This window comes from Berghia stephanieae, chromosome 1 (genome assembly GCF_034508935.2).
Source record: "Berghia stephanieae isolate SIO BIC M18660-M18661 chromosome 1, UCSD_Bste_1.3, whole genome shotgun sequence".
Classification (NCBI taxonomy): Eukaryota; Metazoa; Mollusca; class Gastropoda; order Nudibranchia; family Aeolidiidae; genus Berghia; species Berghia stephanieae.
Genome location: NC_088360.1, coordinates 81459879 through 81474259, shown reverse-complemented (window position 1 = coordinate 81474259; position 14381 = coordinate 81459879). Strand labels below are relative to the sequence as shown.

Here is a 14381-nt window from a genome sequence, read left to right as displayed (position 1 = left end):
CACTCTACAAGTATACTGTGTGCAGTATTCTTGTTGTGATGAGCTACATAAATGTCACACTGTTTTAATTATTGTTCCAGCTGGTCATATGGAAACAAATTTCTATATCATATAACTACAAGTCGCCTATCAGGCATCTAGTACTCTTTGACTATCCCATTTTACTCCTTTTTACTGTCGCTGATGTGTTGCAAGTGCTGTAAAACCCTTAAAAACAAAAACAAACCTGTTTTGCAGGAAGTATTAAAGTGCATTCACTGTAATTTTTTCTGGAATGGGTCTGATATAAATTGGAAAACTGAACAAGAATTCTCATGCCTGAGTCGGTTATCAAACAGAAAACAAAGGGGCATTAAAATTTTCTTTTTTTTTAAGGTCATCAAAATCCTGAGTTGAGCAATCAAATTTTAACTGCCCTATTGTCATAAGACAATTACATATTGTAAGACCTTTTGTATAAATCATTATACCAGCCGCTTAGCCAAAGCCCAGGATAGTCCCAAGTCACATTTGTGATAAGGGTCTTAAATCGCCATGCCACTGTACAAGTTTGTGACAATAGGCCAAAATAACAATCTGTATTTATTCCAGAGGATTTGTTCTACCAATAACATAAGGAACAATGGAGTGATTGTAGTAAAAAAAAGGCCTTAAACACTGCACGCATGCGATTTTAAGTAAATTTTAACAAAAACATATCAGCTCTATCAAAAGTACAGATTGAGATAAATACAGGACTAAAACCACTCTAAATAACAACTAGAAAATCTCAAGAACCATTTTTTAAAAATGGTTTAAGGCAATTCATAAGACAGGTTTTAACTGCGATTTTCTAAGATACTATGAGTTATGAGGCCAATTTTTTCTACACTACGGACATATGTATTGCAACATGTCTCCATGGATTGCTTTAAACCATTTTAAAAATTGACTCATAATACATGTGATTGAATTAATATTCAGATTCAAGACATTAGAAACCAATTGGGTCATGGATAAAAACTAAATGATGACGTCATTTGTGAACGCTCCCAGGTGTGATTTTCATACATTAATTAATTTCCTATATCTGTCATCTGCATTTTTTGCGGCCGCAAATCAGGGCGATCCGCAAATTTGGGCAAATTTCCCAAAATTGGCAAATCGCATGGCAAATTTTGGGAAAAAAAAAAGGAAGCGAAAACAAAATAACGAAAAAAAAAGTGCGAAACTTGAGAAATGTTGCAGCTTTGCCTGGGCCCAAACCAAGGGAAGCTACTCTCTACGGATAATGATCTCATGCTCGCAGTGTATCTGCATACACTGCAATTCCCAATTCGGAGTGGCTATTCGTCAGTACTGACCCCCAGGCGCTGGCACCTGCGGGTCAGTACTGACGAACAGGCACCGGCGTCTGGGGGTCAGTCCTGACTAATACTATTACTTGTACTGATGCCAATTGGTCAGTTCTGACCTGGCCACGGGCGTTGACGGTACCAAAATTATGGAAAAATGCCATTTTTTAAAATAACTTGCTCTACGACAAATAAATCATCATTTCTTGTCCCATACTAGTCGCAGGGAAGCCCTTGTTTTCACTAAATCTTTTTGTCGGTTTACGTGAGATTTGTTTAATAAATATATCAATTAATTAAACAAGTGAAATTGTCCAATCCTGAGAAAAAGACCAAATTTGGTGTTGAAACGCCAAACTGGAAGCCCTATATTTCGGTTCATCCAACGCGCATGCTCACTGCACTGATGCGTGGCGCCAGAACTGAAAGTGAAAGCTCTTTCATTGTCTCGTCTTTCTTCATTCCTGTCATTTGAAATTCGGCTTGCTCGCATCTTACTGAGACAGGAAAAGTAGAAAACGGTAAGGGCTGCCTGAAGCCGGTGATCGTAAAATACTAACGAAAGAGTGAAAATGAAAGGCTTCGTATGGGAACAAAACAGACAATGGACGTTTCGGGTACAAACCCTTCATTAACACAACAATACACAAATAAACGTGGAAAACAAATAAAATATAATGAAAAATAACTTGTATCGTCTGTACTCAATGGTGGTTGCAGTATGAATGAAATGTTAGCGTGGGTAGAGGATAGGGTGCCCCAGGGGGGTGATCTGATAAGAAAAGGTCAGCGTCAGGGAACAGAACCTTCCAGAAAATAATGGAAGATAAAAGACATATAAGCAGTAGTAGTAGTAGTAGTAGCAGTAGTGGTAGTAGTAGTAATAGAATGGACAAAGTATTATAAAAGAATCGTAACAGGAAATATTATATAACACATTTCCTCTATTTTTCTTTAAATTAAGCTATAACGAAAATATACGGGGAAAAAAAACAAAATAACCCAAAGAAATAGAATGGACAACATAAAATAAAAAAGAATCTTACGGTGGCTTGAAATAACGAGTCATATCGTTGCCCCAACGGCATCTAACGCGTGAGAAATCAAACTTTATCTAAGTGACCAAGTGTTACTGTGTGCCATCGGATAAGTTGGCCTGAGAGCCTGGAATTTTAATTGTTTTGTTTTTTTAATGGTGACGAATAAGTGCGAGGAGGTCTTTGCACTGACGAACAGGTCCGATGTTCGTCAGTGCTGATCAATGGTGGGCGGTGGCACAGACCGAAGAGAGGTTGTCTGTGGGCGGTGGCACCTGTTGTTCAATACTGACCAATAGACACCAGGTTATTGGTCAGTACTGACCTCCAGGCACTGGCGTCTGTTCGTCAGTACTGACCCGCATGTGCTAGCGCCTGGGAGTCAGTACTGACCAATAGCCCTAGCCTTCCCAATTTTTGTGATATTTCTCAGCATGAGTTCACGAGGTATATTGAGAAACTGGGGCCCAGTGCTGTGAGAGAGTCTGATACTGGAATTATAGATCTGATCCTATTTTGGAAGTCTGTGGCAGATCATGTTCCAGCTCTCGCTGCATTGGCGTACCGGTATGCCTTCTCAACATGCTCGTCAGCTGATGCTGAGCGAAGTTTTTCTCTTTACAATCTTGTCTTGTCTTCCAGAAGGCGTAGACTCACAGAAAACAACATCAAAGGACTAGTTTTCCTTTACTACAATAAGTAGTAAAAGAAAACTAGGCCTTTGATGAGTCTGACTGAAAGTGTACGTCTTTGTGTGAGTGTGTGTGATTGTCTGAAAGTTTGGGCGCATAAATCGCTTTACATTGTGTAAATTAATAAATGTAGCCTCCTTAAATTACTTAAATGTAATAAATTGTCTTATATATATATTTTTTTCTGTGTCGCATGTTAATTTTTACTGAAACGTTTAGTTCTCCTCGGCAAATTTTTGGGCAAATTTTGGTCTTTTTGGCAAATTTCTTGGCAAATTTTGGGGGTTTTTTGGGCAAGTTATTTTGGCAAATTTTAGGTCCCAATTTGACAAAAAATGCAGATGACAGCTATAATATCAAAACATATAAAAAGAATAATTTAATTATAAGTAGTGTCATAATTAATATGCCTCATCTTAAATTTCATGTACGGTATTCAATTTTTAGGGTATTTTGTTCAACAATGGAGTTTTTTTTTTTTTATAATGGAGTTGTTTTTCAAAATTTCTGACTGCAGCCATTGATCCACTAATGGATTGTCAGTGATCTGTCATCTCCTCTTGGGGCCAGCTTGCCGTAATCTTTGGCTGATGCCATCTGAGGCATTCCACTCCTCTGGTGTATGGGGAAGAGTTTCTGTTGTCTCCTCTTGAAAGTGATTTGACAAATCATCTACTACAACTACTGACTCCATCACAGAGCAATCAACAAAACTGATTTCATTAAGCTCATTCATATCCATCTGTTTGGCTAGTGTTGAAGCTGTGGAGGAAAAATAATCTTTAGAACATCTTTTTCACTGCATTGAAACAAAACATGTTTATATCTGTGAATTATGAAACTGGCCACATTATGAAATCAAGTGGTGCTGATATCAAAAACGTCATTTCATTTTGAAACTTCTCTGATACAACATTGTCTTCAGGTCAAAGCCAGAATTTGGAATGATAAAAACTTATGAACAATGTTATCTCCTTAAGCAACATGAAATGCTGGCCATTTAATTAAGATGATTTTAGAACTACATCCCACTTTTTAAACAAATCCTTATAAACTGTTCGTCAGTGCTTAAAAGTGTTAATATAAATATATTTGAGAAGACGATGGACTCAGCAACAGTATGCATTTTTGTTTTATTTCCTTGTAAATCATCTTTTTGTTTGAGTATTTTTCTCTAAGGGGGAACCAGTATTTTTTTTTAAACATATATAATATGTGATAAGTAAGCATTTGAGTGTGTTCCTCTTAGTGGGGACCTGTGCTTGTGCCTGGACGACACTTTTAGGTGACTTTAAACTAAGTACACTGATGGCATGCTCTTGGAATCTACATCCATTCCATATAAGTATAAGAACCATTCCCTTTTTGTTTTACTTATTAGTGCTTTGAATTGTTAATCTAGAATTGCTTGACTATCCATTTGCATCCTTTTTACTGGTGCTGAAATGACCTAAATATATCGAAAGCAATTAAAAACAGAAGAGGATTTATAATTCTAGACCATTTTGCTATCCCATTTTCTTCCTTTTTACTGGCACTGATATGACCTAGACCTGTAAAGAGCTCTATAAAAATTGACTGAAACTCTTCGACAAACTGAAGATTCAAATATTTTTTAAAAAATAAGGGCATCAATGGAGAGGAGAGTGATAAATACAATACATTAAAATAGTGGGTGTTATTTCTTACTGGAAGTATGACTGCCATAATTTGATGTAGAGTAGAAGGAATGCTAAATAAATATGTCATTCCATTCATATATGATATAGGTAAAGATGACTTCATCAAAGTCATATTCCTGCCTCTGGAATTTTTTTTGACATAGTCAGAAAAATAATCACCATTATCATCTTTAACTTCTAGCCATGACCAATTGAATTTATTCCTCACACTCACATCTTTAACTTTATCGATGCTCGACAAGTCTGAATTGCGATCCACGAACAGCTCAGCCATTGTGAGAACATTAGAATAATGTAGCAATGAGCAAACTTGATTTTCAATCAGTAAATGACAGAGAAAAAAAAAATTAACTTTTTAAAATAAATATGACTTCTGGCCAATACACTGAATTATTAAGTAGAAGTGAATTATCAAGAAGAAACTTCGGCAGGCGTAGCGGAAAAATTCAAAGAATCGAAATGAAGGTAAATCGCCACAAAACAGCAAGCTCGCTTGGGCTTGAGCAAAACAATGGCAGAAAACGTCCTGACTGCACGGGAATTAATTAGGCTACTTACCATTGTTCCTTATAATCAGGTACTCGGTACTCAATCAGTGAAGAAACGGTCAACCAGTTTGTTTACAATGTGAGGCAATCGAAATGTGCTTGTAGCAATCTATCCAAATCTAACTTTCGATTTAAAGGTGTCTCCATCATCTACTAGAGATGTTACTTCCGGCATTCGCATTTTATTTTTTAAAATATTTTTAAAACCCAGCTTGTAATTGTGGTCAATTTTGGCTTAGACGAAACAGTGAAATTTATCGCTCGGCGGCTCAGTTAAAATTGGCTACCGTTGGGATCACGACAGGTTGGAAAGTGAAAAAATAATTTAACGAAGGCTGTGTGAAATTACACTGGGATGTGTTCAGTCACGCCAATTCTAAAAAGCGCCGCTTAGCCTTGGCAATAAATCCATCGTTAATATTAACGGCTCCCATGAGCTATGCGTAGCGTTATGGAACACTCCTAATTACTTTACGGTCATTCGACTACGATTTGTGAATTCTTTCTTTCTTTCCTTTTTTTTTAATATTTTAATTTGACAAATTGACTGATTTCAGTTAATTGACTGAGAATTTACAGGTCTAATGACCTTAATGTGTTGCAAGCGCCATAAAACCATTAAAAACAAACAAATAAAGAATGTTGATTAAACAAAATCACACAACCACACTTATATTATACTTCGTGGTCCCACTGTCACTTCAATGTCCCCCATTTTGACCAACTTGTTAGCCGTGATAGTCCTTTCAGTACTATTGTCAATGTTAAATACACTGTTAGTGGCTATGTGGTCTCGGCGCATAGTTGAGTCCTTGGAAAAGACTCTTTACTCATATTCTCTCAAAGTACTCAGGTGTAAAATGAGTACCTGGCCGTTAACAGCGTTGTCTTTGTCCGAAAAATTGTAATATCGCCTAACAGACGTCATGTCCCGTTCTAAATGTTGCTGTTTGTCAGGGACCCCTTGTAAAGCGCTTTGAGCACGTTTAGTGTTTATTGCTATATATAAAAGCTCATTTTTAAAAAAATTTCTTTAGTCTTTCGGGTGAAATTCTATTAATAATTTAATGACTTTGTAGCAAAAGAATTATGCTTACTGATTATGGTGTAATCTCCAAGATGACAGTCAGATATGTCAATAATATTTCTGGCTGGACTGGGATTCCGAACCAAACTCTCAGTGCCCATTACTGTAAAGAAAATTGTTGATAAATTTGAATTAAATGAAGTATAGAATTCACAAGTTGCACTTCAAGTCCAGATTACCCATTACAAACTTAATGAGGAGGAACACAGTGGTGTTTTTTTTAAAAGGTGAATGGTTATGAAGTTATAATGATTTTAATTCTATTTATATCAATTTTAATATGATACTATCAATTTTAATATGATACGATATCAATTGATTTTTAATGTAAAATTTGCATCATATAATTACGGGTCTCTGGCTCTTTGTAATCTTATCTTCTGATCTTGAGACCCCTGAATCCCAGAAATAACAAATCTGCTGGGAATTGAACCCATGACACTTTGATTCATATGCAAGCATGATAACTCGCTGTGCCATTGGCTTGCCCTAAATAAAACACTAAATGAAACAAAATAAATCTTTACAGGACCCAATTCCAAAGTGGAATTTCAATACAATGTTGCGTGATGTCACTTTGACGATTTGTGATAAAAAATACATGGCAATCCCTTATGACACAAAAGCTCTTGCTCCATCACTTATTTCAAATTTGAAATATTCATATAATTTTGTCAGCTACTTCAGGATTGATGGTGTAAAGTAAATTTCAAGATTTTAACTACCATTGAATTATTAAATGTGAATAATCTTGTTTTGATACTCGACTTCAGTCTTCATTTATTGTTTTAATGTTTTTAAAATTGATAAAAAGTCAAGAGGAAACGTGTCCCACAGGCAGTTGTTAGATATGCAATAGAGGTGATATACTTTTGAGACTTAACTACCAAAAGAGGATAGTTATATTAGAGAAAAAATATTGTTCAATGAATCTGTGCATAGGCAATTGTAAGGATGAGTCAATATTAGACGATCACAAAAGATGCATGCAAACATAGTACAAATTACTTGTTTAAAATATTGTAAGGTACTATCTTTATTCATGTCAGGCAGCCCCAGAGACCAGCAATCACATCGTCCTCCACTGTCCAGTCACTAAACTTGAAGGTGGCTACGAAACCGTCCTTAGGGCGGAGAAAGACTTTAGAAGCTTGGTTGACGAAATAAATTTGTAGGTGTAGCCATATGCTACTACTACTAATTTATTCATGGAATGCCTAGATGACAGCCTTTTACATTTGTATACAGAACAATGTATGGAACTATTATAATTGCAGAAAATTACCTTGAATACCATCAACAATGGTACTACACTCGCCAATAATGATGAGTACTGGTACTTGTTCAGTAAAGATTGAAGAGGGTCCTGGTTTCCCCCTCCAGTCTGCTTTACAGAATCAACATGACTTTGGACTATTCTTTTCGTGTCCTTGAATTTGTTTTTAGCTCCATCACCGAACGGTTTTTGAGAATTCCGCATTGATTCTCATTCTGATCTTTTCCCAGACCTGAAAATGAAAAAGGAGAAAAAAATATGTAAATCAACGATTATGTAATGAGATTGTTGAGGACATTCATTTTGCACTGGAATCAGTTCTATTGATTGCTTTTTGTTGCCATAAAATCTTTATTTATTATTTTCGTTGCAGCAAACTTTACTTGTATAATTAGTCTGTATCCTTTAATTATTTGCATAAAAAATGTCATGCTTTTGAGTGTAGATTATTATCAGTCATACCTCTTAAATTGGCATTTTATCATTAAATATTTGTAGGGTCTGACTGGAGAGGGTGAAGATTTATTTCTTGCTTATCAAATGTACAAGGGTAGGTCGCCCTAAATCTGTATGCTTTTCTATACCTTAAATTCCAACAGCTCTAACTCCAGATTGGTCAAACTAAACTCTCCACTGTTTGAGAAACTCAATTATTTGACATATTTTGTTAGTTTGATGTAAATACATATGAGGTATTATCAGTTAACCTTGCTTAAAAACCGAAAATAGATTCCAAACCCCCTCACCCCAAATATGTATGCTCATGCCTCAAACCTGTAAACGGCTTGCCCTAAACCAGAACAGTATTAAATTAGTCTCCTAATTTTTCAAAATTTCATAATTTTTTTAATATGATAATGTTGTGGTAGAATTTCATTTATTATTAGTTTTAAAAAATATTTTCTAAAAGACAAAAAAAAAAATAATTGAGAATATATAAAGAGCATTATCCTAGCATTTACGTTTGTTGCGGTTATAACTTTTGACGCGTCAGCGATTTTCTGTTATTTTTTGCACTGAAAAAAAAAAAAAAGAAGAATAAAGAAAGACACCGCTTGGGAATTTTTTTTAAAAAAGAAAAAAAACAACCTTTTACTTTTAGAAAGAAGTTTATTTTCACTTCCACTTCATTTCGAATTTTTCTGGTTGTTGACTTGTTCTAAATATTCAAGTGAGTTGAAAGCTTAAAACTTTTGTCATTTTTTGTGGCAACTTACACAGATGCTAGATTGTATACTGCTAAACATGCTCAAAGCTCTGTAAGGGGCTCCAAGCCAATAGCAACACAGCAATATCACAACTTTTCCCCGACAAAGTCATTACTTTTAATGGCCAATTACTCAATAAGGAGCCTTTTCCAATGACTCGACTTTGAACCACTCAGGGTGGGACTTGAATCTTGGGCCTACTGGTCCAAATGCAAGTGTCATACTACAAGACAACAAAGCCCCACTTAGTAGGGGCAAAGACGAAGGGTGAAATTTATTGCCTAACCTCCGCACTACAGTACATCTATTTATATTGTTTATTGATAAAATATGGGTGCCATGTCAGCTATTATGATGCTTTAAAATTTTCATTGAACATGCCAACCTGCTTTTTTTTTTTTTTCATTAATTTTCTTTCCTTTTTTTTTTTTTTTTGGAAACCCGAGACCGGGTTGCCAAGTAGTAAAAGGGTGGATCAGAGAGCAGAGCAGGGAGATAGGAAGTAGATAAACACAATCCAAAGTAGTCTAGAGGTATACAAATACACAAAGCAACACTGTGAGTGGCAGGGACCTACAGTAGGCACTTGCAAGAATTTTTCAAAATAGTGGCTATGGGTATTAATTTAGCGTAGAAAAATAAAGGGGAGTGAAAAAATTATCGCTCTATCTCAACTGGTTAAAAAGTTATGACCGTTTATGTGGTGGAAAATCTCTATATAGCTTAATAGGAAAAAATGTGACCAAAGCACAGCATCCCAATGGATAATCAAGTATAATTCAGAAACAGCTTCAGATACAACTTTGAAATTTTTACATGTGGTAAATCAACATCTCTGTAATACATTGCAAACAGAAAATGAATTATTTATTGAGAAAGAAAAGTATAGTTTAGAGCGGAGACAGCTGAAATCAAGGAAAAATAGATCCCGACATACAAATGAATGACCTATTGGAATTTTGGAAAAGTCAATAATAAAATATTTATTCACATGAAGATAGACCAAATACACCACTGAATCGGCGTCATTTAGTTGTTCACTTTGAACTTTTCAAAATGAAAATAGACCTCATAAAAGCAAAGATATGGACTGACAAATGTTTGAGGTGGTGTATTTAGCCTACAGATGCCCAGTGTCAGTGACCGTGCTGTAGCCTATTTTTATTTCATTTCATGATAGACCAAATACACCACTGAATCGGCGTCATTTAGTTGTTCACTTTGAACTTTTCAAAATGAAAATAGACCTCATAAAAGCAAAGATATGGACTGACAAATGTTTGAGGTGATGTATTAGCCTAACAGTCTACAGTCCTACAGATGCCCAGTGTCAGTGACCGTGCTATAGCCTATTTTTATTTCATTTCATTAGTGACAAAGAAAAAAAAATGTACTTCTCTTTTTTTTCGCACTGTCACGGAGTGCTGCAATCTCGACATAATTGTATTTTCCAGGAGGGCTGCAGTTTCAGGGTTTGAAAAGTTATAGTTTTTCTCTTGTTGAGCTCCATTTTCGTCATTGAATTTCAAAAGGAAATAGAATCTAAACAAAACGAAAGCGGATGTGGCGCTGATTAAATCTTTTGCATCAGAAGAACCCAAACAGCAGCACAAAACAACCGATAGAGTCAAGGGCTAGGTCAGGACTTGCCACGCCCATTTCTAGGCTAAAGCCCAGCTAGTCCGAGACTAAAATAATGCTCATTGAATCCGATTTTTTTTAGACACTTACTAAGCTTGGGCTAAAGACTAGCTAGTCATTTACTAGACTAGTAAATTACTAAAGTTAGTCCGCGTTCATTAGAACGGGCCCTGATGTTTTACCATCCACTACTTGTGTCACTTTCCATGACAACTTTTTTGGTCTTATCAAACACTTGGGAGAGAGGTATATGATGTACGTTGTTAATTGCCTTTGCAAATTCCTGTCATATGACGTCTTGATTAGCTGCTTTGTCCTCAATCATTTAGACATGTTTCGGAAAGATTTGGGTCACACTTGATCACTCGTTTTCAAGTAATTACACTACACCAGAGTGCGTGATGTTAGTTTTAATGTTATGTGCTAGTTTTGATCTAAAGATATGTTTGTGTTCTGGCAGGTTACAGCAAATACAGGTGAGGAGAATGGGGCCATAGTTGGGTACATTAGCTCCGTCGTCTCTCTTAAAAATCAGTTGTACATATTCCATGCTTCCAGATCGTAGAAATCTGTCGGGTGTCCATATATATTTAGATGACTGATGATGTTACTTCTTTAGAAATTATTTGTGTGGGATGAGACTGTATACCGTACCGCCTGGAACGGGAGCTTTTTTATGTTTTTTAGTTTTAGGCATGATCGCAGTTCCACAGTAGAGGTTATTTATATCATATTTTGATGGGCAGGGAGTTTCAACGTCTTGGTTGAAGATTTGATTCATTTGCTGACGCAAACAAACTGTTATTCTGTTGATGACATTGGTTTTGTCTTTAGTATTGGCTCTTGAGCTGCCTTCAGGCGAAACGTTTATTTTGTCTTCTTTTCCACTTTTTATGAACTGCTTAAGATGTTTGTGATGCCATAGGTAAAATCTTTATAATGTTATCCACACGACTAAAGGGAGACGGGCTTAATGTCCAGAAGTTTCCTACGTGACGTTTTATTTGTTCCTCAAAAGTTTGTTTATTATATTAAATTTCATAGTTCCCCCGAAGTGAAGATAATGCTCCAAGAGCATGGATGCAATATTGGAATTGATCGGCTTTCGACCTATCCTGCCAAGACAATCAGTAAGGTAGATAGATAGATAGCTAGATAGACAGTGTGTGCGTGTGTGTGTGTGTGTGTGTGTGTGTGTGTGTGTGAGTGTGTGTGTGTGTGTGCTGTGTTGTAGTATCTCAGCTTTCACGGTAGAAAATAATGTAGAGGAATCCGTTGAAAAGTTTCCTTTCTAACTGTAGGACAAAACACTAACAAGACTGGAGGAATAGTAAATAGAGGCAAGTCCCCACGTCCCCAAAGCGCTCTCCAGGAGAGCAGGAATAAGAAAGAATAATGAAAATATATCATGAAAAAGAATTGATGAATCCCTTTTGACAGAAATGATACATTCATGAACTACATAATAAGACAAGACAGAAATTAAGCTGAGAACGATACAAATTAAGCTTCACTACGGTACTCATCCTTCGAACAATTGTCACTTATTTTCGAAGCTGGAACAGTACGTAATAGAACACATAATTTTGGGATATGATCAGCTTAAATTCATCTTTCTGTCCTTTCTTCATCCGTCACTTATCTAATATTTGGTTGGCCATGAGACGGTTACAAAATGACCACCCGAGGGGTGTTCTGTTCACTTTACACTCAATCAGTTATGTCCAAAAAAACAGTTTTGGATAATCCTTGAATATATTTATTTATTCAGTTTTCAATTCTAATTCAACTGATTTAAAAAAAAAACTTGCTAGGATCGATATTGTCCTTTAGATAATACATGTATAAATCGTGAGCTTGGTGGGACAACTGAATGTCACCTCGGCATGAATCGTGTCATTTTCCCTTTCTTTCATTACCTTAATCTATCTGAGTTGTTCGTAAAGCATTACAAATAAACAAAATGCCGATAAGTCTATAATGTTTTATTTTATTGATAACGCCTCCGGCAATCAAATGACCTTGAGACCAATTCGAACCCAGTTAATCGAGGCAAAGTCAACACAAAATAGTGATTTAATCATGATGGCATAGTCCCTGTAGATTTGGCTCGTTATTTTCTCCACAATTTAACTGTTGTTATTTTCATCGGATAATTCAACAGGCACACGTATGAAGCCAAGTGAGAAAATCGCACTGGGCAGACCATTCATGGCAGTTTTATTGATTACAATTAAATCATTGGATTTGTCTGAACTGAGCGGTTTTGTGAAATTAACAATGACACTGAAAACTCGTAGAGAGATCGATTTCAAATTGAGCAGGCTGGACGTCATAAAATCTTACTTACAAAGCTTAACACGCATAGCAATTGGTGCTTCTGCTTAATAGTCGCACGACGTCACATTCCTCGACCTGCGTGTTTTGTAAAGAAACGCATCAAAAATTATCTGAATTAATAAATTACAGTTAACTTTTTAGAGTTCAAGTACTGAACTGAAAGGAATTGAACCGCTTTGATAAATGTTTGTTGAGATTGTTGAACACGTTTGTGTTCCTCCCGTGGCAAATCTAGATGTAGAGTAATGCGATGCATGAATACTGTTTAAAACCTAAGAATATAAAATGTATCACTGACAGTAGGAGGGCTCAATGCACATTGTATTAAGAGTGTACTGCTTCATTTATGGTGCAAAGGTAGTAGAGCAGGCTCTTGTGTGAGCTATGATTTAGAAAAATCATATTAGTGCAATTTAGTATTAAATATCGGTATTTATTGTCTTCCAAAGTTTATTGAAGATGTCCAGTAATGACGCGTTTTGGAGTCAGCTCTTCAATCGAATACTAAACCCGATAAGCCGTTTGTGTACATCGTGGAAAACGTATATTATGTGTGGAAAGTGATTTTATCTTCATTTTAAAAAAATCTAAAGTTTGTACTTATAGTATACTTATCATCTTTATCTATTTTGCTTTGAAAATGTCATGCAAGTTTTTGATATATGCTATTTACATTTATATTTTAGACAGTGAATTAATCCACTCGATTGGGGAGTTGTCATGTTCCTTTGGGTGCTGTATATAATAGTCAAAAGAATAGCTATCTTGATGCCACAAACAAACAACAAACTCCACCGAGTCTAATCGTAGCCGTCGTAAATTCGTAGCCTGATACTGACGTAGGAATTACGTCACAAAGGAAGGCGACTACCACAGAAATAGAGTTGTGTGTTGTATTTAACACTACTAACAACAACTAACATTTTACTTTCCTTTGGTAATCGTCGTCTTGTATTGTGACGTAATTTTAGGGAAGTGTTAGGCTATAATTTGACAAAGACCAGTCTAATTTGTCGAATTGGTCGCTGTAGCTAGAGTTGAATTTGCGTCCCATTGATATTCTTCAAATTGAATTAACGACTGATTCCAAGGCAATAGGCTGGTTGCTTCAATGGCCTCGTTCATTGTCTGATTTATCCAAGGAAAAAACTCTGAAGTGCTGGCATAATCAGCATATATCCGTCTGTCGTCACACATTGTGTCAGAGGCGGACAATATACCATAAATTCTCGTCACTCTATTATCCATACACATGAGTGGCGATCCAGAATCTCCGTTGCAAACTCCAACAACAGCATGTGTCTGGGAGACTGCATTAGCAAAAGTAAGTCCATGAACTGTGTGCTTTGCAATATATCGTGCAAAATGCAGTTTCCGTATTCTTGTTTCTGAGTTTGGATGCGTTATTCCCCAACCAGCAGCAAGGCAAGCTTTTCCAACTTCTGGTGGATAGGTTGAAATACAAGCAGGTGATATGTGTGGATGGAATGAGAATAATATTTCACGAAACTGGGCGCCCAGTTGGATCAGTCCGAT

General features: G+C 36.2%; 1 protein-coding gene and 1 long non-coding RNA gene across 2 annotated transcripts in view; both read right to left on the bottom strand.

Moving 5' to 3' along the window:
- LOC144958845 (uncharacterized) overlaps positions 1 to 14381 on the bottom strand; it is a 155131-nt gene that overhangs the window by 22429 nt on the left and 118321 nt on the right. The gene's annotated exons all lie outside the window — the stretch shown is intronic.
- The window catches only part of LOC144956737 (chymotrypsin-like protease VLCTLP), a 699-nt gene continuing 168 nt past the window's right edge, over positions 13851 to 14381 (bottom strand). The window contains exon 1 of the mRNA XM_078887456.1: positions 13851 to 14381. This exon is cut by the window's right edge and continues 168 nt beyond it. Coding sequence (XP_078743582.1) covers positions 13851 to 14381 — 531 coding nt within the window.